Source organism: Caretta caretta, chromosome 6, assembly GCF_965140235.1.
Source record: "Caretta caretta isolate rCarCar2 chromosome 6, rCarCar1.hap1, whole genome shotgun sequence".
NCBI classification, from domain to species: Eukaryota; Metazoa; Chordata; order Testudines; family Cheloniidae; genus Caretta; species Caretta caretta.
This window is the reverse complement of record NC_134211.1, coordinates 103,369,495-103,395,146: the sequence shown is the minus strand read 5'-3', so window position 1 is coordinate 103,395,146 and position 25,652 is coordinate 103,369,495. Positions and strand designations below refer to the sequence as shown.

At 41.6% G+C, this 25,652-nt stretch overlaps 1 protein-coding gene across 4 annotated transcripts in view; it reads right to left on the bottom strand.

Annotated features, from left to right (window-relative positions):
* The window catches only part of PPP4R4 (protein phosphatase 4 regulatory subunit 4), a 136,276-nt gene that overhangs the window by 50,608 nt on the left and 60,016 nt on the right, over positions 1 to 25,652 (bottom strand). For all 4 annotated transcript variants that reach the window (XM_048852204.2, XM_048852207.2, XM_048852205.2 and 1 more), the window contains 3 exons: positions 23,575 to 23,681; positions 17,683 to 17,790; positions 10,897 to 11,018 (listed from right to left, as the gene is read on the bottom strand). In XM_048852204.2, the coding sequence (XP_048708161.1) occupies positions 10,897 to 11,018; positions 17,683 to 17,790; positions 23,575 to 23,681 (337 nt within the window). The remainder of the gene's footprint in view (positions 1 to 10,896; positions 11,019 to 17,682; positions 17,791 to 23,574; positions 23,682 to 25,652) is intronic.

Here is a 25,652-nt window from a genome sequence, read left to right as displayed (position 1 = left end):
GATACAACCACATTTGCTCCAACCCCTCAGACAGAGACAAACACCTACAAGATCTCTATCAAGCATTCTTACAACTACAATACCCACCTGCGGAAGTGAAGAAACAGATTGATAGAGCCAGAAGAGTTCCCAGAAGTCACCTACTACAGGACAGGCCTAACAAAGAAAATAACAGAACGCCACTAGCCATCACCTTCAGCCCCCAACTAAAACCCCTCCAACGCATTATTAAGGATCTACAACCTATCCTGAAGGATGACCCAACACTCTCACAAATCTTGGGAGACAGGCAAGTCCTTGCCTACAGACAGCCCCCCAACCTGAAGCAAATACTCACCAGCAACCACATACCACACAACAGAACCACTAACCCAGGAACCTATCCTTGCAACAAAGCCCGTTGCCAACTGTGCCCACATAGCTATTCAGGGAACACCATCACAGGGCCTAATAACATCAGCCACACTATCAGAGGCTCGTTCACCTGCACATCCACCAATGTGATATATGCCATCATGTGCCAGCAATGCCCCTCTGCCATGTACATTGATCAAACTGGACAGTCTCTACGTAAAAGAATAAATGGACACAAATCAGATGTCAAGAATTATAACATTCATAAACCAGTCGGAGAACACTTCAATCTCTCTGGTCATGCAATCACAGACATGAAGGTCAAAAGGAAAAGGAGTACTTGTAGCACCTTAGAGACTAACCAATTTATTTGAGCATGAGCTTTCGTGAGCTGTAGCTCACGAAAGCTCATGCTCAAATAAATTGGTTAGTCTCTAAGGTGCTACAAGTACTCCTTTTCTTTTTGCGAATACAGACTAACACGGCTGTTACTCTGAAACCAGACATGAAGGTCGCTATCTTTCAACAAAAAAACTTCAAAACCAGACTCCAGCGAGAGACTGTTGAATTGGAATTCATTTGCAAATTGGATACAATTAACTTAGGCTTGAATAGAGACTGGGAGTGACTAAGTCATTATGCAAGGTAACCTATTTCCCCTTGTTTTTTCCTACCTCCCGCCCCAGACGTTCTTGTTAAACCCTGGATTTGTGCTGGAAATGGCCCAACTTGATTATCATACTCATTGTAAGGTGAGTGATCACTTTAGATAAGCTATTACCAGCAGGAGAGTGGGGTGGGGGGAGAGAAAACCTTTTGTAGTGGTAAACACCCATTTTTTCATGCTTTGTGTGTATAAAAAGATCTTCTATACTTTCCACAGTATGCATCCGATGAAGTGAGCTGTAGTTCACGAAAGCTTATGCTCAAATAAATTGGTTAGTCTCTAAGGTACCACAAGTACTCCTTTTCTTTTTGTGAATACAGACTAACACGGCAGTTACTCTAAATTCCCATAAGTATTATTCACCTAGCTGCTTTAATTACTGTAACTGAATGTGCATTATTGTGCCTTACATTTTATGTTAGGGAGTACAATAGTTCATGTGGTTTCCAAATAAAGACTAGGATCTGTGGTTTGGCATAATAAAAGTTGTGGTTTTGTGTGAGAGGCAAAGATGGATCATAACTCATCTTTTTGTCCAACTGAAAGGCAACAACAACCCCAAAAGCTTTTGAATCCTATAAAGGAATGGTTACTTATCCCACAGTAACTGTGGCTATTTGAGATGTTGTCATCCGTGTGGACCCCATAGTAGGTGTGCATGCACTTCATGCACGTTAGATTGGAGTCTTTTGGATAGCAGTGTCTGCCAAGGGAGCTTGTGTGGCCCTGTGCCTCCTCCCTGCTCCCATGCATAAAGGGCAGAGCGCCTATGACCCTCCTTCAGTTCCCTCACAATGCAAAGACTGTGGCTGTGGATGGCTCCATAAAGTAAAGACAGAGGGTGGATCATAAGATCCACACTGCTGACATCTTGAGGAACCACAGCTGATCAAAAGGCCAGAATGTTTTAAGTGCAATAAGCAGTTAAGGGTCTTAGGTGTCAAAGCCTGCACTGAGCACAAGTTGTGTTGGGCTTCCTATAATTGAGAACCTTTTCCAAGAGGAATAAGTCTCTCAGTATCAGGAACTCCTGAACCTGTAGGAAGCAGTCTCTTTCACTAGCATTCAGCCAGTCAACAGACATGCTGTCAGATGCAGTGACTTCGGATCTGGCTGCAGCATCTGGCAATAATTCTGTGATAACAGGTCTGTTTGCATTGTTGTAGCCATGTTGATCCCAAGATAAAAGAAAAACAAGGGTAGGTGAGATAATATATTTAACTGGACCAGCTTCTGTAGGTGGTGGGACACCACCAAATATAACCTCACCTATCTTGTCTCTCTTATATCCTTGGACCAACACGCTACAACAACATATCAAACTATGGAAGATATCAATATTGCTATTTAAAATGGAATCTTCACAACATAAACAAGGGAGCCAGATTGAACAACATTTACTTGCTGAACAGAATCAAGAAACAAAACTTCATCCCAGGAAGACTCAACATCTATAACTCTCTGACCACTACTTACAACTCCAAATATGCTGAATGGCTCTGCAGAAGAATCTCAAAAAAAACCCAAACAACAACTGAGGAATCGTCTCCTGTACTTTACATATGCCAGAAGGGACCACCCCAAACAAGAAATTATCACATGTTCTCACACACTGGAATAAAAAGAAGTCAGGAATCATATCTCAAGATCACGCAGGAAACCGAAAACAACTATCAGGACACCCTGATGACAGCCATCCAACAGAAAAACAAAAAGTGGAACCAACTACAACAACTCGACAGCCAACAGTACACCACCTCCAGGAGAAACCATGACACCAAGACCCACTACACAGACATTATATGACACCCCAACATCATTAGCCTATCAAGACTGCCCCCAACCGGAACTGAAGTATCTGTACTTTCCAAGAGTCTGAATTACTGCCTCACCACAGAACCTGATATTAGGCGGAACACATGAAGAACAAGAAGAATTCTTCCGCTGACTCTACCACAATTAATTCTTTCACAATGAAGATGACACCACCCACAACTACCAAAACCCCACCAAGTCATAGAAAAAAGAATCATTTGATGGGACTCCCCAACAAATGAAACCACACTGGATCATTACAGCAACTGCTTTAGGAAGATTCATCAGCTAAATCCTCAACAAACATCATATCCACCACAATCTCTCTACCACTGAGAGGATAGCTATACAGTCCCTGAAATTCAACACTAGATAGAGATCAAAACAGCAAAGAAGTGCCATCGTAGTCCTTATCATGATGATTACGTCAATGAGGGCAACATGCAACTCTTTGACACCACCTATTATAAAGAACTCAAAGACCCCCTGTCAAGGTTCCTTGCCCACTCTGAACTCTACGGTACAGATGTGGGGACCTGCATGAAAGACCCCTTAAGCTTATTCTTACCAGCTTAGGTTAAAAACTTCCTCAAGGTACAAACTTTGCCTTGTCCTTGAACCCTATGCTGCCACCACTACGCGTATTAAACAAAGAACAGGGAAAGAGCCCACTTGGAGACGTCTTCCTGCCCCAAAATATCCCCCCAAGCCCTACACCTCCTTTCCTGGGGAAGGCTTGATAAAAATCCTCACCAATTTGCATAGGTGAACACAGACCCAAACCCTTGGATCGTAAGAACAATGAAAAAACAATCAAGTTCTTAAAAGAAGAATTTTAATTAACGAAAAAGTAAAAGAATCACCTCTGTAAAATCAGGATGGTAAATACCTTACACGGTAATGAGATTCAAAACATAGGGAATCCCTCTAGGCAAAACCTTAAGTTACAAAAAGACACAAAAACAGGAATATACATTCCATTCAGCACAGCTATTTTACCAGCCATTAAACAAAAGAAAATCTAACTCATTTCTACCTAGATTGCTTACTAACTTTTTACAGGAGTTCTGAAGAGCATTCCTGATCTGTTCCCAGCAAAAGCATCACACTGACAGACAGACCCTTTGTTCTCCCCCTCCAGCTTTGAAAGTAACTTGTCTCCTCATTGGTCATTTTTGTCAGATGCCAGCGAGGTTATCTTAGCTTCTTAACCCTTTACAGGTGAAAGGGTTTTGCCTCTGGCCAGGAGGGATTTTATAGTTCTGTATACAGAAAGGTGGTTACCCTTCCCTTTATATTTATGACACACCCACACCACAATTCACAGAGGAATGTAAAGATACCATCAAATCCTTCCCCAAACAACTCAGAGAAAAACTCTTCAGTCTCCTTCCCAAGGAACCCACCCCTGGGATTTCTATGTGCCTCCCAAGATAAATAAAAAGGGAAGCTAGGCAGACCCACCATATCTGAAAACAGCACTCTTAAGGAAGGGATATCAGGACTCACTGAAGTCATCCTCAAACCACTCACCCCACAAAAGGCCAGCTCCCTCCAAGACAATACCAACTCACTCCAGAAACTCCACAACATCAGCAACTTTCCTCAGAACACTATCCTTGCCACCACAGATGTCACGTCCCTATATACCAACATCCCTCACCAAGACTGCATCACTGCCTGCTTCAAATTCCTCCTAGATAATGTGCAATGCTCAGAAATCCAACCTAAACACATTGCCAAACACATCCATTTCATCCTCACCCACAACAAATTCACTTTTAACTACAAACACTTGGTCCAATCATGGGAACAGCCATGGTACTAGGGTGGCTCCCCAATATGCCAACCTCTTCATGGGCCATCTCAAGGAAGAATTTCTGGAAAAAATGCATCACAAACTTGATGATATACTTGAGATACATCCATGGTATTTTAGTTCTCTGGACAAAGGACCTGAATTCCCTCATAGATTTCCACCACAACTTCCATAACCACCACCCATCCATCAAACTCTATCTACAACAGTTCCACACCAGCATCAACTTCCTGGACACCACAATGAGCTTCAACAATAGAACCACACAGACAACCATAAACAAGAAACTCACAGATCACCACACTTAACACCCCAGATTCAGCAACCACCCCAGACACACCAAGAAATCTGCTATTTACATCCAAAACCTCAGATACCACAGAATTTTCTTGAAAGAGAAAGTCTGGGATACACACCTAAACACACTTAAAATTGCCTTCAATAAACAAGGACACTCCATCAGAGATGTCAGTCAGGAAATGGGCCACCCAAATACCCCAGAAGAACTTGCTTCAATACATGGGGGAAAAACACTGACCACACACTCCTTATTGTCTCCTACCACCCCACACTGGAACCCATACAGGGTGTCATCAAACAATAACAGCCCATACTTGACGGGGACCACATCCTGAAAGAAATCTTACCCAAACCCCCTCTTCTTGCCTTCAAACAACCCCTCAACCACACTAAGCTCATCATCAGAAGCAAACTCTGCACAGACTGGGACACACCAAGTCTAAGCAGCACCATGCCCTGCCAAACCTGCAGACATACCTCCTCTACCACAATGATCAATACACCCCACAACACACCATTCAAGAACAATGGATCCTATACGTGCTGACCACCATACATGGTGTATCTCTTCCAGTGCATCAAATGTCCTAACAACTATGTGGGTGAAATCAGAAAATCACTATGCTCTCGAATGAGTTCACACAGAAAAATGATGAAAGACAAAAACACTGTATCACTAGTGTGTGACCACTTTTCACAAAGCGATCACTCTATATCTGACCTCTCAGTTTCCTCAAAGGAAACCTGCACAATGCCCTCAAAAGATGAGCTTAGGAACAAATTCATAATTCTGCTAGACACTAAAAACCATGGATTAAACAGAGACATGGGTTTTATGGCTTATTACAACAATTTGTAACGCACCCTACTGCCTGCTAGCCCTTAATTGCACACTTCATTTTAAGTCATCTCCTACAGCATGTGTGACTCCCTTATGGTTTACAATCTGTTCCAACTTGTATTTGGCTCAGACATTCTGGTCACCTTCCCGAGACCTGAAGAAGACTCTGTGAAGATTGAAAGTTTGTCCCTTCCACCAACAGAAGTTGGTCCAATAGAAGTTATTACTTACCTACTTTGTCTCTCTTATGACAGGTCGGGGAGCTTGAGGGCTAGCCATGAATTCAGCAGTGAGATGATGAGGTGGGACTACATCTTTCCTGCTCATCTGGTGTCTTGTCAGGGAGTAGACAGATCTGAGCTAAAGTGGAAGATGCCACATGCAAAGTCTGGCAAGTGGCATCATGTAAGTGCACTCTGACATGTGGCCTAACAGTCCAAGACAAGCTTGTACCACTCAGATTTGATTTTATTTTCATTTAGAACAAGCACAGTGATAGGAATCTGTCCTATGGAAGATAAACTCTTGGTAACTAGGAGTCAATTGTGGTTCTAATGAACTCTGTCATCAGCAATGGGGTAAAAGAGGATTCTTCTTTGTTCACCATGAGACCTACCCAGATGAATAAAGAGACAGCATATTCCATGATCTCTTTCTGGATTTGCTTCTGATAAGTCAATTGTGCAAATAATGGAAGAAGTGAATGTCCTCCTCAAATGTGCTGCTATCATTGCTAGACATCATGTGAAGACCCTCAGCGCCCTGAAGAGTGTGAATGGCAATACCTTATATCGATAATGGTTGGGCATTACTGTCAATCCCAGGTAATTCCTGTGTGCTGGGTGAATGGCTATGTGGAAGTAGGCATCCTGTAAATTCATGAAAGCCATGAATCAGTCTTGAACCTGATGAGGTGGAATGACAGAGACAAGCGTTACCATCCTGAATCTGAAACAGCATATATATTTGTTCAGTTTCCTCAGGTCTAGGATAGGACGAAGACACTCTTTCTTCTTTGGAATAAAGAAATATCAGGAATAGGAGCCTCTCCCCTGAACTTCTATGGTACCTCTTTTATAACTCCAAGATGAAACAACAAAAGCCACTCTTGTTTGTCGGTCCTCATGAGAAGAGTCCCTGAAGATGGATGGGAAAGGGGGAAGAATGTGACAAACTGGGAAATATCTGTATTTTGTTATGAATATAGTACACACCCCTGTATGTTTGTTATGAGTTACTTGCTATGGAGTTAAATAGAAGGGGGTAGTTAAAGGGAGAAATGAAATGAAATGAACAAGAAATGAAACAACGGGTTCAATCTTCAGTGCCAGTCCTGATGCTTGTAAGGTGGATGGTTTGATTTCAGCACTGATGTTGGCACCAAGCCACTACTTCTTTGAGTTGTGCCAGTGGTTGAGCTTGTGTGTCCAGCTCTTGAAGCCATAGAGGGGTTGGAGGTTTTGCCTCTGGAAGACAGGTATTTCTGAGCTTCCTTGTGAGATAACCCCAAGGGATGTTCAGAGCTCCATTTCTGCCTGTGCTCCATCTGGCCGTGCCTCTTAGTGTGTCTTTGGCATTGGTGGTTTGGACACCGGGTCTGTTGGTAATAGGGTTGATGCCAAAAATGCCAATCCTGACATTCTCACCTCCCTCTTCATTGCCTTTTTCCTGCTGCCAGACCCTGATGTGGGGTGCCTGCTTGAGGAGGCACTAACCAAAATGACATTTTCGGCTCCAGTTTGGTAGCTGTCACTTTCTACAATTTGGAAGCAATACACATAGACTGCACTAATAGATGCAGTTTGAGATTAGTGTGTCTGAATTGACAGGTTCTGAAGAAAAAGGAGTGGCAAACCAAACATCTGTCCAGGCTGTGGCTTCCCACCAGGCAGCACAGGCAGTGACTGTGGCCACATGTAAGCAGGATAAGAATGTCACATGATGGGAAGCGTTTGAACCTGGGTGCCTCAAAGTCCACCACGGTGATGGTGGTTGGAGCAAAGTGCCTGACCCCAGGGTATGGGGGGGGAAGAGTTGTTGAACCTTTTTTTTCTTTTGAAAAGTGTAATTTGATTGTAGATTTTTGAAGACAGAAAAATGAATTATTCAATTAGCTGTTTTCTTTTCAAGACAAAGGTTAGCAAACACTAAAAGAGAGTAGCAGATTGTCTTTGTTGGGGTCCATCTCCCTGCCACAGGGGATGAAAGGGAACTAAGGAAAGGCTGCACCTGCTTCACTCTTTATGCCTTCCTACAGGAGCACAAGATGGCACAGGCACAGCCCCGACAGACATTGCTAGTCAAAAGACTCTGATCTCATTGCACATGAGGTGCATTCACATCTACAGTAGGATCCACACTGACACATATTTGAAGAGGAACACTTGACTGTGATTTGGTATAAAAATCCATCTGTATCAACATTTGATGTGCCACTTTCCTCATGCAGCAAACCCAAACGTCTTGTCTTCACATTCCAGTTCTGCACAACTCTGCTATGTCTACATATCTCACCTCGTCCCTTTTTTACTCCTTCTACCCAATCTTCTCTCTAGTTAATATCCCTTTTAAATCTCTCTATTTTCATCTTTTTGCCTTTCCTCACTAGCCTTTATTCCTTCAACTCACTTCTTTACATTGTGTACCAAACGACTTCCCTCACCTCATTGAAGTTCCTCCTAAAACATACTACTTCTGGTGAATGATAGTTCATCAACAATAGAAGTGAGTTTAAGGAAAAAATTAAATAATATGCCTACACCATTTTGAACCCATTGTCTGTATTACATGCCCAACCTGTATTGTCTGATTTAGGGCCAGATGCTCACGGTGAGTAGTATCTCATTCCTCAAGTGCTTCAAATGGAATCAGTGGGAGCGCTCAAAGAGTAAGATATTAGCCAACATGAGTAAGGATATCAGAATCTGACCCTGACAATGTAAGCTCCTGAGGCAAGGACTCTGTTTTTCTCCAGGTTTTGCACAGTGTTAAACGCACTTATAGAATTAAATTAATAACGATAATTATCCAACATTCCTATCAGATGCACTGAAGATTTTATTCAGCCATTTTATACGCCCCTCCCTCCCAACACTGCATTAGATAATAAGGTGTGACAGATAGCTCACTCCTACTTGAAAGTTAAGGTGCCGCAAATCAACCAGGGCAAGGACCAAACAAAGATAAAGGAACAAAGTTTTAAATAAAACAGTCTCAGAGAATGAATTCAAGTAACATGGACAGAACATGAAGATATTTAAGCACAATTTTATCATCATCTACACCAGGGATGGGCAAACTATGGCCCTCGGGCCAGATCCGACCTGCCAGCCATTTTAATCCAGCCCTCGAGGTCCCTGCTGGGGAGCAGGGTCCGGGACTGCTCCATGCGGCTCCCAGAAGCAGCGGCATGGCCCTGCTCTGGCACTGCAGCTAGGAAGCCAGATTGGGGGTCGCTCCATGCAGCTTCCAGAAGCAGCGGCATGGCCCAACTCCAGTGCTCCAGCTGTAGAGCAGGGTTGGGGGCTGCTCCATGCGGCTCCTGGAAGCAGCGGCATGGTCTCCCTCTAGCTCCTATGTGGTTCCTATGGCCAGGAACCACAGCCAATGGGAGCTGCAGGGGCGGTGCTGTGGACGGGGCAGCATGCAGAGCTGCCTGGCCACGTCTCCACATAGGAGCCAGAGAAGGAACATACTTCAAGTGGCTCCCGGAAGCGACGGCAAGCACTACCTGGAGCCTGCACCCCTGAGCCTCTCCCCGCACCCCAACCCCTTGCCCCAGCCCTGATCCCCCTCCTGCCCTCTGAACCCCTCGGTCCCAGCCTGGAGCACCCTCCTACTCCCCAAACTCCTCATCCCCAGCCCCTCCCTGGAGCCCACATCCCCAGCTGAAGCCCTCACTCCCCCGCACTTCCCCGCCCCAGCCCCTCCCCCACTCCCACACCCTCTGAATTCCTCATTTCTGGTCCCACCCTGGAGCCGCATAAGCCCTCCCCTCCCCCGGACCCGAACTCCAATTTTGTGAGCATTCATAGAATCATAGAATCATAGAATATCAGGGTTGGAAGGGACCCCAGAAGGTCATCTAGTCCAATCCCCTGCTCGAAGCAGGACCAATTCCCAGTTAAATCATCCCAGCCAGGGCTTTGTCAAGCCTGACCTTAAAAACCTCTAAGGAAGGAGATTCTACCACCTCCCTAGGTAACGCATTCCAGTGTTTCACCACCCTCTTAGTGAAAAAGTTTTTCCTAATATCCAATCTAAACCTCCCCCACTGCAACTTGAGACCATTACTCCTCGTTCTGTCATCTGCTACCATTGAGAACAGTCTAGAGCCATCCTCTTTGGAACCCCCTTTCAGGTAGTTGAAAGCAGCTATCAAATCCCCCCTCATTCTTCTCTTCTGCAGGCTAAACAATCCCAGCTCCCTCAGCCTCTCCTCATAAGTCATGTGTTCCAGACCCCTAATCATTTTTGTTGCCCTTCGCTGGACTCTCTCCAATTTATCCACATCCTTCTTGTAGTGTGGGGCCCAAAACTGGACACAGTACTCCAGATGAGGCCTCACCAATGTCGAATAGAGGGGAACGATCACGTCCCTCGATCTGCTCGCTATGCCCCTACTTATACATCCCAAAATGCCATTGGCCTTCTTGGCAACAAGGGCACACTACTGACTCATATCCAGCTTCTCGTCCACTGTCCACTGTCACCCCTAGGTCCTTTTCCGCAGAACTGCTGCCTAGCCATTCGGTCCCTAGTCTGTAGCTGTGCATTGGATTCTTCCGTCCTAAGTGCAGGACCCTGCACTTATCCTTATTGAACCTCATCAGATTTCTTTTGGCCCAATCCTCCAATTTGTCTAGGTCCTTCTGTATCCTATCCCTCCCCTCCAGTGTATCTACCACTCCTCCCAGTTTAGTATCATCCGCAAATCATGGCCCGCCATAGAATTTCTATTCCCAGATGTGGCCCGCGGGCCAAAAAGTTTGCCCATTCCTGATCTACAGAATGAAAACAATGAAATACAACCAGACAAATTCTATAATCCAGAAAAACTGCTGCAGAATTGGGCTAAGTAGTTCTAGACTATGACCTTACCTGCATCAAACATTTCAAGTAGATTAACTAAAGTCTCAAAAGCTGCAAGCCGCACACTGCTGCCTTCATCTCTCGCTAGTTCTACTAATTCAGGAAGCACTACATTTTTTGTTAGATCTGTCCTGCAAAGCAAGCAAAATGGTTAGGGAAGACAAATAATGAAACAATGTTTACACAGAACCAAACCCAATCTCACCCAAACATAACTTTCTTCTGGAAGTTGTACGTTACTCTTCAATTTCCCAGTTAGGAAAAACTGAAAAAAGCTGCAGGAAAACAAAAATAAAATTAAAAACAAAACAAAACAACCTCCAGAGATTTTGTAGCCATCTAAAAACAGACTAAAGTTTCAAATACAAATCATCCCCTCTCATGACTAAGGAAAATTACTTAGTTTATCTCAAATTACAGATTGTACATACAATGCAATCTGGAAAAAAAAGAGTTATGATGATTTAACGTGCATCACACAGAAGAGTTCTCTGCAAGAGTATTCAGAAACTTCTCAATGCGAGAAAAGAGCAAGGTCCTAAATGTAAATGACAAAATATGAGCCATGACTAGTGAAAATGCATGGGAATGACTTGTCCTCATTATATAAGATGGCACTGGCCAAAGGTAAGCCCTTCTACATGGAAGGGCTGCCGCCATTATCTGGAGGAGTTGTGAGGCTGCCTGACTGGCTGACCCAACATCAATGCTGGATTCTTCAAAGCCAGTTCTAGGGAAGGGAGGGAAGAGGATCCTTCTTTCCCAGCTGCTAACATATCTGTTGAAGGTAGTCTCGGCAACTTGAGTTTCAACATCTGCTACGGATTGGTACAGTAACTCCTCGCTTAAAGTCATCCCAGTTAATGTTGTTTTGTTGCTGATTCATTAGAGGACATGCTTGTTTAAAGTTGAGCAGTGCTCGCTTATAACATTGTTTGGCAGCCACCTGCTTTGTCCACTGCTTGCAGGAAGAGCAGCCCATTGGAGCTAGCCGGTGGGGGCTTGGAACCAGGGTGGACTGGCAGCCCCCCATCAGCTCCCCATTACCCTAAGTTCCCTGTGCGGCAGCCGCCCAGCAGGCTGTCAATTGCCAGCAGTTCAGCTGTCCCTCCCCCCACTGCCATGTACTGCTCCTGCCCTCTGCCTTGGAACTGCTCTCCGGAGCCTCCTGCTTGCTGTGCAAGGGGTGGGGGGAAAAGGGGGGCTAATGTCAGGGAGTCCCCCTCCCCCCTGCTCCTGTACCCCACTTACCCCATTTCCAAAGAGCAGGGGGGGACACTACAGGGCTCAGGATGGAGGGAGCTTGCTGGCAGGAGCTGCTGTCTCAACTTGTTGATCTATTTAAAAAGGCAGTGTACTTAGAGTGGGGTCAGCGTACTTAAAGGGGCAATGAGCATCTCTCTCTCTCACACACAATGTGTGTCTCTATCTGCCATGCTGTCTCCCCTCCCTCCATTTGTGCTGCCTTGTAGAGTGTGAGGCTACATTAACAACTATGTGTTAACCCTTGAGGGCTCAGCCAGTTGCTAGTTCATCATTTAGCAGTAAGGCATTCCCTGGGAAATATCCCACCCTCTGACTTCACCACCTCAGCCAAGCTTCACAATCATCATCGCTGTGTACCAGTATTAAATTGTTTGTTTAAAACTTATACTGTGTGTGTATATATATATTGTGATGGGGCAAGGCCAGATGGCTATAGTAAAGTAATGGGAGACAGATATATTAGCCACAGGCTAAACAAATCCCTGTTACCAGGATAAGCAAATGGCAGCTGCTCAAGGTCAGTTAAGAGACTTGGGGCCAATTAAGATCTTTCCAGAAGGCAGGGAGGACAGCTAGGTTGACTGGGACACCTGAACCCAATCAGGGGCTAACTGAAACTAGTTAAAAGCCTCCCAGTTAGTCAGGTGGGTGCGTGTGTCATGAACTGTAGGAGGAAGTTGCACTGTTGGAGAGACTGAGCAGTACACACCATATCAGGCACAAGGAAGGAGGCCCTGAGGTAAGGGTGAAGTGGGGGGCTGCTGTGGGGAAGTGGCCCAGGGAATTGTACTTGTCCTGTTTCTAAAAAGTCAGCTACCATAGCTGGTACTCTTAGGGTCCCTGGGCTGGAGCCCGGAGTAGAGGGCAGGCCTGGGCTCCCCACTTTGTCCCCTGATTAATCACTGAGACTGGGAGATCACAGAGACTGTGTAAGGGAGGGTAGCTTCTCCTCACCTTTTTTCCTGGCTTATGATGAAAATGGTCCAGTAGGCTGTGACCCTTGCCTCTAGAGAGAGAAGGGCTATATGGAGGGTCACAGGGAGCCTCTGAGGCTAGCGAAAATCTGCCAGGAAACGTGCCACCCATGGAGACAAGGACAGAGCTTTGTCACTATATATATATATATATAATATAATCTTTTGTCCGGTGAAAATAAATTTCCCTGGAACCTAACACCCCCTTCCCCATTTACATTAATTCTTATGAGGAAATTGGATTCGCTTAACATCGTTTCACTTAAAGTCGCATTTTTCAGGAACATAACTAAAACATTTAGCGAGGAGTTACTGTATATGAAGGGCTGGAATGAGATTTGAATCTCTCATCAATTTGAAGATTGAAGGGGGAGAGACATTTTCATGGCATGGAATTTCATGGTCTGGAATCATCTGTATAGAAAGATGAGTTGGTTTGAGCAAAATGGGAGAGAGATCCCTTTCCTTGCGCAGTGGTACTAAAGTAGGCAGCCAGCATCATTTGGTATGCCTCAATGCATATATAATATACAATAAATAGTTACCATAATACTTAGCTCTTATATCACGCTTTTCATTAGTGGATCTCAGAGCGTTTTACAAAGGAGTTCTCGACTGTCTACAGACAACCAGAAATGTCTTCCTGATGGTCTTAATAATACTTCGAAGGAGCTTTTCCACTTTCCTTACATGTTTCCACCATGCTCACTTCTCACAGTTGTCAGGACTTCTGGCCTTTTAGTTTAGATAATATTTTAATTGAGAAGCTCGCCCTTGATGGCAAGTCTCTTCCTGCACATACATAAAATCTTTTCATCTGATCTGCGGCTACTGTAAACTGACACAGCTCCACTGAAGTCAGTAGAACTACATCAACTTCCACAACCTGAAGATTTATGTACCCTTTATGTTTATCACACTGATAAACAGAGGTACTGCAGGCAAACTACATACTGCAACTCAGACTCAGACTACATGGGTGCTAATCAGGAAGAGGAAACCAAAATTATATAGGATGTTTACAGCCTCTTCGTATATACAGAATTTTTAGGCTCTCTCACAATTTAAACAGAAATATTAGTACTGTATTGGCTATAACAAAAAGTCATAGGATATGCACTTTTTATAAAGGAAAAGACCACACACACACAAACACATATTATACTATGTAAACAAAAAAATACAGACCCCACTTATAAGTCAGTGCAAATGATAATGTATTCAAATGTTCAGAAACAGCAAGAACAAGAAAAAGTTACTTGGATTGGACTACTATAGTTTATTGACAAAATTAATTGCAACAAACCAAGTGGATCTCAGTATTTGTCTTCTCAACTGATAATTGCACACTAATCATTAATATTTTACTGGGAAATTGTTTGATTATGAAATAGTGAGCACCAGTAAATGGTAAAGAAAAGGAATGATGCCATGCATGGCTGAAGTATTTACATAAATGCAATGATATATCTTGTTAGAAGTGCCTTTATTCCACTATTTCTTGAGCCATCCTCAACACAAATCACTGCTACAGTTTACCCTCCATAAATATATACATCCTTAACTAGATCCTGTTAGATTAAAGATGATGATAACTGAGGGCATGTCTACACTACATCTTATATCGACATAATTTATGTCGCTCAGGGGTGTGAATAAACCACCACCCAGAGCGACATAAGTTACATCAACATAGTTAGTGTAGTCAGCACTGTGTCAGCGGAAGATCTTCTCCTGCCAACATAGCTATCCTCGTTCGCAGGGGCTGGAGCAGTTAAGCCAACAGGAGAGCTCTCTCCCATTGGCTTACTGCCGCTACATTAGAGAGCTCACAGTGTAGTCTAAATCATGGAGAAAGCAGGAGAGGGGACCAGGCAGAGATACTCTGAGACATAGAGCATAGCATACGGATACAGATACACAAGCAATAAAGGAGGTGGGGGAAGAGAGAAAGAAACAGCTGTTCAACAGTTAATAATTATTTATGAAATTTTTTCCTTCTTCATTAAACTGCCTTTGTGGAGATTGTTAGCCACTAGTGGCACTGTTATCTCTTGCCAATTGGCTTTGTGTAGAATCTATCACTTTATGCAAATTTCAGTTTTCTCATTTATAGTGTATTTGTTCCTGTTTGGGCTAAAAATGAGACCAGAAGATGATGAACTTTTCTTCATTTCCTTGGTTAACATACTAGCCTTGAACGTTTTTTGTGGGGGAAGATAAGGTAAAGCTCTATATTTTCCTTCTCTCCTTATCATCAGGTTCTACTATAGCTAACCTGGATTTAAAAGAAAAGAATGAAAATAAATCTTCTGCACTCTTCCATATATCCTCCTACCTCCTTTATGTCACTTTATAGGAGCCACTTTTAGCCTCCACAAAAAAGTCATTAGCAGAGTTAGTTTTACTGATATTAGATTAAATTTTATAATCTACCCTCCCACAAAGGAAATAATATTTTACAATAGAGTATGTCACTTATTCATTATTGTCAACACCAAATGCATCATTATGGCATCCTACCTGCTGATGGAGCTAAAGAAATTCAATGAGAAAACTACAGGAAACAACGGACAGAATCCCAAAGGAAAGAAATATCAACAGGCAGGTGAGAGGATGGATTAAGAAGGAAATAAGTGAACATATGGTCAGGAGTGAGGGGTAAAAATACATTCCAAATAAGACCCAGGAAGGCAGGGAGAAAGAGAGAAAATGAAATCACAAGGATGGGGAACGGGAAGAAAGCTGAAACAGATATTTCCAAAATGTGTTTCTGTGGATTTCCATTTTGGAACCATTAAAGATATATTTAATTTCTGACAGAGAATTAAAACAAATATGGCAACTAGAAAAAAGAATCAGTTGTTTATAAATCTGTGATAAAACCATGTCATTTCCAAAAGACGATGCAGCTACCAATGTGTGTGATACCAATCCGTACATTTTCCATGCAATTTTTACTCTTATACATATATTGATATATAACATAATCAGAGTGGATTATAATAAAAATGATCTCAAAAATTTACATTCTGTATTGAGATAAACAAAGTGGGTAAGGTAATATCTTTTACTGGACCAAATTTTTTGGCGGAAGAAACCAGTTTCAAGCATCATAGAGCTCTTCTTCAGGTCTGGAAAAGGTAACTAGAATGTCATAGTAAAATACAAGTTGGGACAAATTGTTAAGCATAAAGCATTAATGCTTGTTGCAAGAAACCACTTAAAAATGAAGTGACCAATTAATGCTTGAAAGCTGGTCCTATACAATATATTAAAACAAAATTTATTTTACTATAAAACATTGTAACTACTTACTTATGCTAAACTGTCTTTTGGGGTGGAGGGAGGTAAGGGGATAACACAGGACCCGATCACTTAAGCAAGTGAGTAATCTGAATAAGCTCAATGTCTTCTAAAGTTACTCATGTGCTTAAATGTTTGCAGGACAAAGCCCTTACACAGCAACTATTCAAAGCACTTCTAGTTAATTTTATTTCCTATCTCAAATAAAAGGTAACTGGCAAATTAATCTAGCAGTCCCTGCACTGCATGGTTTTACTGAAATAGTGTTAATTTAACCACATTACTAATCTTTTACTCTAACTGCTTGTAGTTACACAACCCAGTTCATCACACCCACCTTCAAAGGGTTAAAGACACAAAGAAGAATCATTCCCACACATGTTGGTACTCCAAAAAACCTCAAACTGCATTTGTACAGTACCTTTCAAAGCTAGGCTTTAATTTCATCCCCTCCCTGAGTGCTGTTCATAAATTTTAATGCCAAAAGGGACCATTTATGATCATCTAGCCTGACCTTTCCCTGCATAACACAAGCCAGAGAAACTCACCCAGTAACTTGTGCATCAAGCCCATAATGTTATGTACTGTTCATATCTCCTAGACAAGAACAGAGAGGTAGACAGCTACATCTGCATTTATAATAGAAATTTCAGAGGGTAAAAAACGTATCCTCTTTGGCCCTGATTCTGTGGTACCTTCTATGTTGTATGATCAAGACAAGACACTATAAATTTTAACTTGTCTATAAGTTCAACAGAGCTTCTCTAGTGCTATATTTGTAACTTTAAAAAAATGAAGAGGCTTTCAAGCTTATATAAACAGCTGCCACAGAATTTACTTTTACTATAAGTAATCAAAACATGTTTATCATCCTTTTGCAAAGAGTGGCAATTAGTTTAAAGAACTATGGACTCCTTCCAGATTGTCTTCCATCTTTGTATACCTACACATTTAACAACTGATGTCAGCTAAATCTTCCCATTGATTTCAAGGGGCTTTGAATCAGACCCTTTTCAGAAAAATGTTTTTTGTCCACATGGTAGTTACAAAAATACGTTCCTGAATTACATAAAGCATAAGTGGGTGAAAGCTGTGGACAATTAATTGAGAGACTACAATATGCCCTGAATATCAAATAATTTAACATGCCAGGATACACATTTGAAATTTTTAAAAGTTTTTACATTACTACTAAATACTTTAGAGCTAAATTTTACATTTTGTAGTAAATTTTGCAAGTTATACTCACCCTATTCCTTGAGCTATATGTTCCAGTTGCCGACACATGCAGGATCGAACTTCATATTCTACATCTTGGCAGAGTGATTTTACCAGTGGAAGAATTTCCCTTTTAATGCTAAAAAATTGAAAATTTTAAATTAATATGAAGAACTAAGTATTTGTAAACTCCATTTAGTGAACACATCTGATTCTAGATGGTTCACAGTAATCTTAATTTGTACTCTTCATACAGCAACATTTAGTATTTATAACCTTTAAGAGCAGGTGTTGTAGGGCAGGTTGATAAAGTACAACTGACAATTCTGAAGCTTATAATTATAAATAGTATAGAACTTTACAGCATATTTTTATAACTAAACTAAAATACAAAATGGAATTTTCACAGAAGAGTATTATCCATATTCACAGCAGTTTGTTAATATTTCATTTGAAGGATTTTCAAACCTTTGAAAATACTGTTTAAGTATTGTGTTACTTTTAATAAAGATACTTAATAACATACAACTTCAGTGCAATATTTGGACAGCTGTTGTATGAATACATATACATTGTATAAATTGAAATGAAAGTCCCAGTTATGTTTATCATCATCAGCTGCTTGCAAACACAACAAAATAGGAATTTTAATGTAAATGGCTGTTTTTTTAAATTAAAAATTAGGGTGCAACTTAAGTCCACTAATCAAGACATTAGACTGATCTGTTCCAGTATCCAGTAAATCAAACAGGACCCTTCAAATCAGCATTTATACACTTTGTTGTTGGCCAGTTCTCTATTATATTCTAACAGATGCTACAGCATACAGACAGCTCTGCCCTAAAAAAATACAATCCACACAAAGTGAATGGACTCAACAGGATAGCATTATCCCAACTGTGGGCGCGAAACACAGCTTAGTCTGTAAGATAAACGGCCTTTTTTTTTTTTTTTTGCTTTTTTTTTAATTTGTTTTTGCAGATCCATCAATCTAATCTGAAGGGACTATTGAGCAGTTACCCAACTGTAGAGCGGGAAACCATTTGCCAACCACTTGTCCTAATAAACATGGCCTTTAAGATATTCTAAGACCCTACCAAGTGCAGAGTGGAAGGAATGGATTTCCAAAATATCAGAACAACTGGTTTGTGCAGCTATGTCTTCCATCTCTTTCACTCCTTAAAGTGGAATAGGCCCCAATGAAGTAGGAATAAGTGCACACTGGACCTCTGTTGCAAGACCTGACTACATAGCCCTGGATGCTCTTTGACCCTTCTTTGGAGGTTTCAAACAGCCGAACTTATATATTAAAAAATCCTTATTTCAGTCCAGATAGAATTTAAGGAATCTTGAAAAACTTCTCAGAATACAGAAGGAAAGGAAATCTCCAGGCTGATATGGAAACCTTGAGCCCATTTTGGAAAGAAAATCTTGAAGATGAACTTGTCTTTATGCAAGGTGAGGTCCAAGTCATCCTATGGTTGCACAGCATCTAACACAACAGGGCATCAATCCTGAGTGGGACCTTGGATACTATCACAATACAGACAATAAAATAAATTTAAAAAAGGAGGCCTGCTCAAGGGTTTCTAGTATCCAAGCTCTTCTAGTCAAGAAAGTATTTCCAAGAAGGGATGTTTGAAATGGAAGAAAATGAAATAGCACAATTCCATTTAGTCTTTGGAAAGGTTACTATCAAAGTCAGATTCCAGGAGACAATATTAAGTCGAACTCTATCTAGACTCTATTCATGAATATTGTAATTATTATTTAAAACAGCAACATAGATATTCATAGCACTATACAAACGCATACATTACAAAGGCTCCAATCTTCCAAATTGATTATTTGCAGATTGACTCAGCATCCATACCAAGTCAACTGTTATTAATTTGTAATAACAATTTTTGGTCAATCTGGAACCATACGAGCTTTCCTCCCCTTCACATAAGGATTCTGATCTCCAATTCTTTTCTTGCAGCTGGAGTTATGAACTGCTTTACTTGGTCTTTCTGTTGGATCATATTAAAGAAGTTCTGTATTAAAATCACAAATGAGTTTGATTCCCCATAGTTTAAATTCCAGGGTATTACTAATTAAGAGGTCTCTTGGTTTTTGGTACTGTTTCTCTCCCTCTATGTGTGAAACTTGCAAGCTGCTAATTGTATTAGTATATTCTAAGACAAAGTCTGTTCTCAAAGCAATTCTTTGTAACAACAACTACTCACACAAAAAGAGACTCAAAGCAATACTCTGTAACAACAGAAACAGCACCCAGAGACTCCCCGCCCTTTTGTTGTATTCATCTCGCTTTGTTAACAATTGTGATTAAAATAGAGATAGAGGATGTATGTGGATGGTTGCTTGGTGTGGATAATAACTGAATGATCAGGGAGGTGCCAGTGTCCATCGGCTGAAGAAGGCATCAAGTGAAAATAACGAGAGGACCCCCGGAGGGAAGACTGGAATCCACCCAACAGCCTCAAGAATGGGAGAACCAAAGAACAAGATAACATCTGGCAGCACGGAGCCGTCAGGAATGTGACATCTGCTGATTGATTCAGCAACAGCATGATGAAGCAATTCCCATAGACTGACATAGGAAGAAATTCCTATGAAAATGGACTCTGGAAAGTGAGAACTTTGGGGGTCTGATTCTGCAAACCAACTTCCAGGAGCATCAGATGTGCATCTGACGAGGCCCTGCTCCCTCATGTCCAGGCCACCTGGCCAGTGGCTTGGCATGAGCAACTCTAAGGCTGGTAACAATGATAACAACCTTGCAGAACCTGTGTGTGTGTGTGTATGAATGAATGTGTAAATAAATATGAGACTGAATGGAATGTTATAGCTATAACTAACTGCTTACTATGATTCTTTCTGTATTCACAATAAATGTGGTATTTTGCCTTTTCCCCTTTAATAAGATCCTGCTGGTTTTTATTTTATTGGTATAACATTTTGGTGGAGAATTGCGAAAGGAGGAATACTGGTAAAAAGCCTCAGTTATTGTAAATATTGGTGTGCACTCCGCCAGCTCTATTGAGCTAGGCATTTCTATTGGGTTAACCAGACCTGCTGGCCTCTGGAAGCGTAGCAGGGGACCTGCTGGCCTCCAGGAGGGTAGCAGAGGACCTGCTGGCCTCCGGGAAGGTAGCAGGGGAAAGTGTATAAAGTAACCTAAGATTACTAAAAACAATCAGGTTAACCAGACCTGCTGGCCTCCGAGAAGGTAGCAGGGAAAAACAGGTTAACCAGACCTGCTGGCCTCTGAACAGGTAGCAGGGAAGAACAGGTTAACCAGACCTGCTGGCCTCCAAGAAGGTAGCAGGGAAAAACAGGTTAACCAGACCTGCTGGCCTCCAAGAAGGTAGCAGGGAAAAACAGGTTGCTGGCCTCCGGGAAGGTAGCAGGGGACCTGCTGGCCTCTGGGAAGGTAGCAGGGGAAAAACGCATAGATTAAGCTACGATTACTAAACCTAAGTCCTATTGCTCACTGAGGTATCAGCGGCAGCAAGAAGGCCTAAGGGCCAGGCTAAGCTACTCGCTGGAATAAGGAGTAGCAGGTTCAGAGAATCTAGGCTGTGTCACTCGCTGACCTGTGCCAGGTGTGACAAGGAAATTTGATAAACTATGATTTCAGAATCTAGGCTGTGTCACTTGCTAAGTAATACCAGGAGTGACAAAGAGATTTAATTTCCATGTTACCCTGTTTTCTTTTAAACATCTTAAGCCAGTACCAGAGGGAGGAATGCAGTCAGAAGGAACTCCAACCTCACCTTTTCTTAAAGAAATTACACCTTTTAAACATCCTTCAAAAATGTGGGCACAGTCCTTGGACTAAACAAGCCCTAGCTGATGTCTGCACTATTTCGGACCTAGAGGATAGATTGGCTCAGTATATCCTCATATACAAACCTTCTAGTGCTGCCAAAAGAGATGCAGCAGCAATTTGGTTGTTGTGGGAGGCATGTAAGGATTCTTACCTCCGCTTGTCTTCTTGTAAAGAGGAAAAGGCACAAACGGAAAAGGGAGCAGACAATTGGAAGGTGCTGGCTACAAATACCCAAAGTCAGCTGAAAATAGTGAAAGAGGCACTCCAGGAATGCAAAAAGAGAGAAAGATTCCTGGCAGACCAAGCTAAAGCCTCTGAGAAAATTGAAAGAGAGAATCATGTGCTCCAAGGTATGGTAAAGAAATTAACCTTGAAGCAGGGCAGAGCACCTGCAAATCATAGTAGTTGTGAATCACTAATTAAGAGTCTGAGACAAAAATTGGGCTTTGCCTCTGAACAGGTAGCAGCCATTACAGCAGGTGAAGGGGGAGAAGGTCCTATGTACGGCACCCCCAGGCATATTTACAAAGAGAAAAGAGAGTGAAAAAGTTAACTCTGCAGAGGCTGGAGGGAATTACGCAGCTAAACTTTGTGAAAATGTTAAAAAGGAAAAGTGTTAGAGAAAGAGCATTCTTGGTTTCTTTGCAGCCATTCTGAAGGAAAAATGGGCCCTTAAAGCCGGCCACTTAAGCAAGCTTTATGTTTGCTCTGAGCTGCTGGAGTAGCACACAATAGACTTTAGAGCGACCAGGATATAATTCTTCAATTTTTCTGTCAAGAAGAAATGTCTATTTAAAATATATGTTACCATATAAAACATCTCATTTCAGAGAGGGGTTTGGGCCAGAAGAGAGAGACAGAAACATGTACAAAGACGCTCCCCATCAACAGAAACCAAATGGAACCCTGTGTTTAAACCTTGGGAAACCAGTTTTGTTTCTGGCAGGAGACCTTTGGGACTTGTCTAAATATCACCCAGGGAAAGGGGAGTCCCTTCCTACACTGGAGTGTGGCTTTCTTTGGAAGCTCATCTTTTCAGTTGTTAGGGATGGGGATCCCTGTAGAGGGACCTGGGGACTGAAACTTGGCCCAGAAAGGTAATCTCAAGGGAACCCTTTTCTTGAGCCTTGAGACTCTGGGAGTCTGATAAGACCCTGAGAAGGCGCTGAGGACACTAATGTCTCATCTAGACAGTCCTGAGGCAGGGTTATTAATGTTGCCTGCACAGGAAAGGCTAGCTGAAAAGGGCCTATTTAATACAGGGTTGATTAAACTGATGGTAGAAGGTAAGTAAGGTAGAATGGATGTTGTGGGGCAGATAGCTTCTAGGGCTTTTACTGCTGTTAGGTATTTCTAGGTTCTACATTGCTGTCCAAATCACTGACTTTCAGTCTTGGAGGTGGAGGAGATCAGGTCAACAGCAGTTGGCTGCTGCTGTGTCCCCCATGCAGTTATGACAAGAATAAAATCCCAAGCAAAGAATTCTGAAATCTGGCCACACAACTCAAAATTTAGAAACAAGATTTTGCCTTTAAAGACAAGAGAGTTTTAAGTTTAACAATTCCTTTACTGGAGATTTTAAAATAGATTTTAATGAAATGCACCAGGAAGGCTTGGAAGAGTCTAACTGCATGTGAGGAGACAGAATTAAACTGGCAGGCTCATCAGGAGTGGGGATGCTCTCCTGTTGTTTTTGATAGGCAGGCATGGTTATGCCTCCAAAAGCTGCAAGCAGGCTGAAAAACCATTGTTTAGATCTGCAGACTTTCCTATACAGAACAATAATCTGGAGAAATGACATGAAAAATGGTGTTCCCAAGGTAACCTCTTGACTGGTGGAAGAATGTACACAGGGAAGTTGAAAGCTGATGACAACAGCAATGTTTGAACATGCTGAGTACTGTGACCTACCTAATGAACATCGCTTATAGCTAATTAGTATTATGATGGATGGATCTGTAAGAACAAAAGCATTCAATTTTTGTACAATAGAGAAAATTATGTAAATCTACTTCTTGTAATATTATCCACTGGAAAAGACATTGTGATAAACATTAAATCTGAAACACATACACACAAACTACTCACATATGAGTTTCAAACTTGTTAGCTAATTTTCCCAATATTTTACAGCTAACTAAACGAGACTGAAGTGTTTGGGAAAGCTGCGCCTTGGAAACAAGTGGATTCAGGATCTATATGGAAAAATGGGAGGAAACATTTAAACAGTAACAAATGTATTCCTGTTGTTAAAAAAATCTAGAAATACATAATACAAATCTAAAAGTACATAATACAATTACTTTTTCCACAAAATTAGGTTGCGATCATAATAATGCACACATTAAGACTACGAAGAACCTTGCATTTTAATATTCAGTGCCAACTATAGTATATACCAAATGTATCTTGGCCCAAATTCTAGTTAATGATTCATATCACACTTACAGCCATTACACCTTTGCAACGTTACATCTATCTTCTTGTGTTTTTATTTAGAGAATAAATTCTATAAGCATATTTATAGATATTATTTGGGGAATTTTCACACAAAGGACCCCTGACTTGGAAAAACCCAGAGGAGGAGGGGGGGAAAGGAAATAGTATGAAGCTCTTCTTGCCAATTTTTCTCCAGGGACACCCCCTTTGACGTGAACTCTGGTGGCCATATACCCTCCCAACCTTGAATATCTCTGGGATCCATAGGGAAGGGATTCCATTTCCATGTGCAACCATGACCGACTGCTGCTTCTGCTGGAGATGTGCTACCATTTGCTGGATCTCCTCCACAATCCCAGAGGATCAGCTGTCAAAGGGAGCCAGAGGAAGATAATATGCCTAGTTGTATTATCTTCTGATGAGAAATCACCATGGAAACCCATGTGCAGAGTAGGGCAGGGTGCTGCAAAGAAGGGTAGCTCCCCTGCTCTACCTCAGCTCTTCATCCAACCTTTCATGCACAACCCCAGCAGAATACACAGGCCAGGAAAGAGTAGCAGTGCTGCAGAAGCAGCCCTTCCCATCATCTTACTGACAGAAATTTGCTGAGGTTACTGTGAAAATGTGAACAGATGAACAAGCTAGAATTAGTACACAGAATGTGTTACCCATCATAACACTTAATAAGGAAACAAGTCATACAGGTTTTGTAGGTACCATATATTATTATTTAATATTTGAACAATGGGAGTACCCAGAACATGCCAGACACTTTCCAAATATTTAGCAAGACACAGTCTTTTCCCAAAGTGCTCTGAATTTAAGACTGTCCTCCAATTTCCATTACAATAAATAAAACGAGAAGAATCTAAGTGTCACAACACAAAAATGAAATAATTAAGAAAAGCCTTATATCATGTGGTCTTAACCAACTGCTGTCCTAAAAGTGCCTCAGCAATTGTATTATATACAAGGTACATTGTTATGGGGGCATCCTATCATTTTACTCTATTTTAAGGAAAAAGCAGAGAGCAAGTTGACATTTTCCAGAAGTGATCATTTTTAAAATTACATTACAGAAACATTGGTTCTAGCAAAATAAATTTATTTTGTTATTGTTAGCCTTTTACCCTTTAAAAGCAACAATGGATTTCATTTACAAGCACATTTTAACAATGTTTTTATAAAGCACAAATGATAATTAAGGGGCAGGTGACAGAATTCTTCCCTACCCCCAACCCATAATGTAGACACAAAATACACAGTGTTTGCAGGTTGACCTCCAAATAAAGACCTCAGGCTTTGACCCACTGAGAGGAACTTAAACCCCCAAGTCCACTACACCTATAACATAAAATTAGGTTCAGTGCCAATCCAGAATTTTAAGTTACTAAAACAAAAACTCTTTTGTTAGAACATTCTTCCACGTTTACTATCATCTTCGAAATTGAAAACACAGACCCTCGAATGCACTTTATTGATGATATCTCATTTAAAAATACTGTAGTCATTGTTTGTTGATGTATACAAAAGCCTTTTAAGATGACCTCCCATCTACCCCCAACACAGTCCTTTACTACACTATGTTCTACATATAGCCAGATTTTCACAGGTGCTGATCGCTCGTTACTCCTGTTGAAGCAAATAGGAATTACAGGTACTCCAAGCTTTTGAAAATCAGATCATTATTCTTTAATCTATTCTCCATTAAAGTTTCCAGGAAAAAA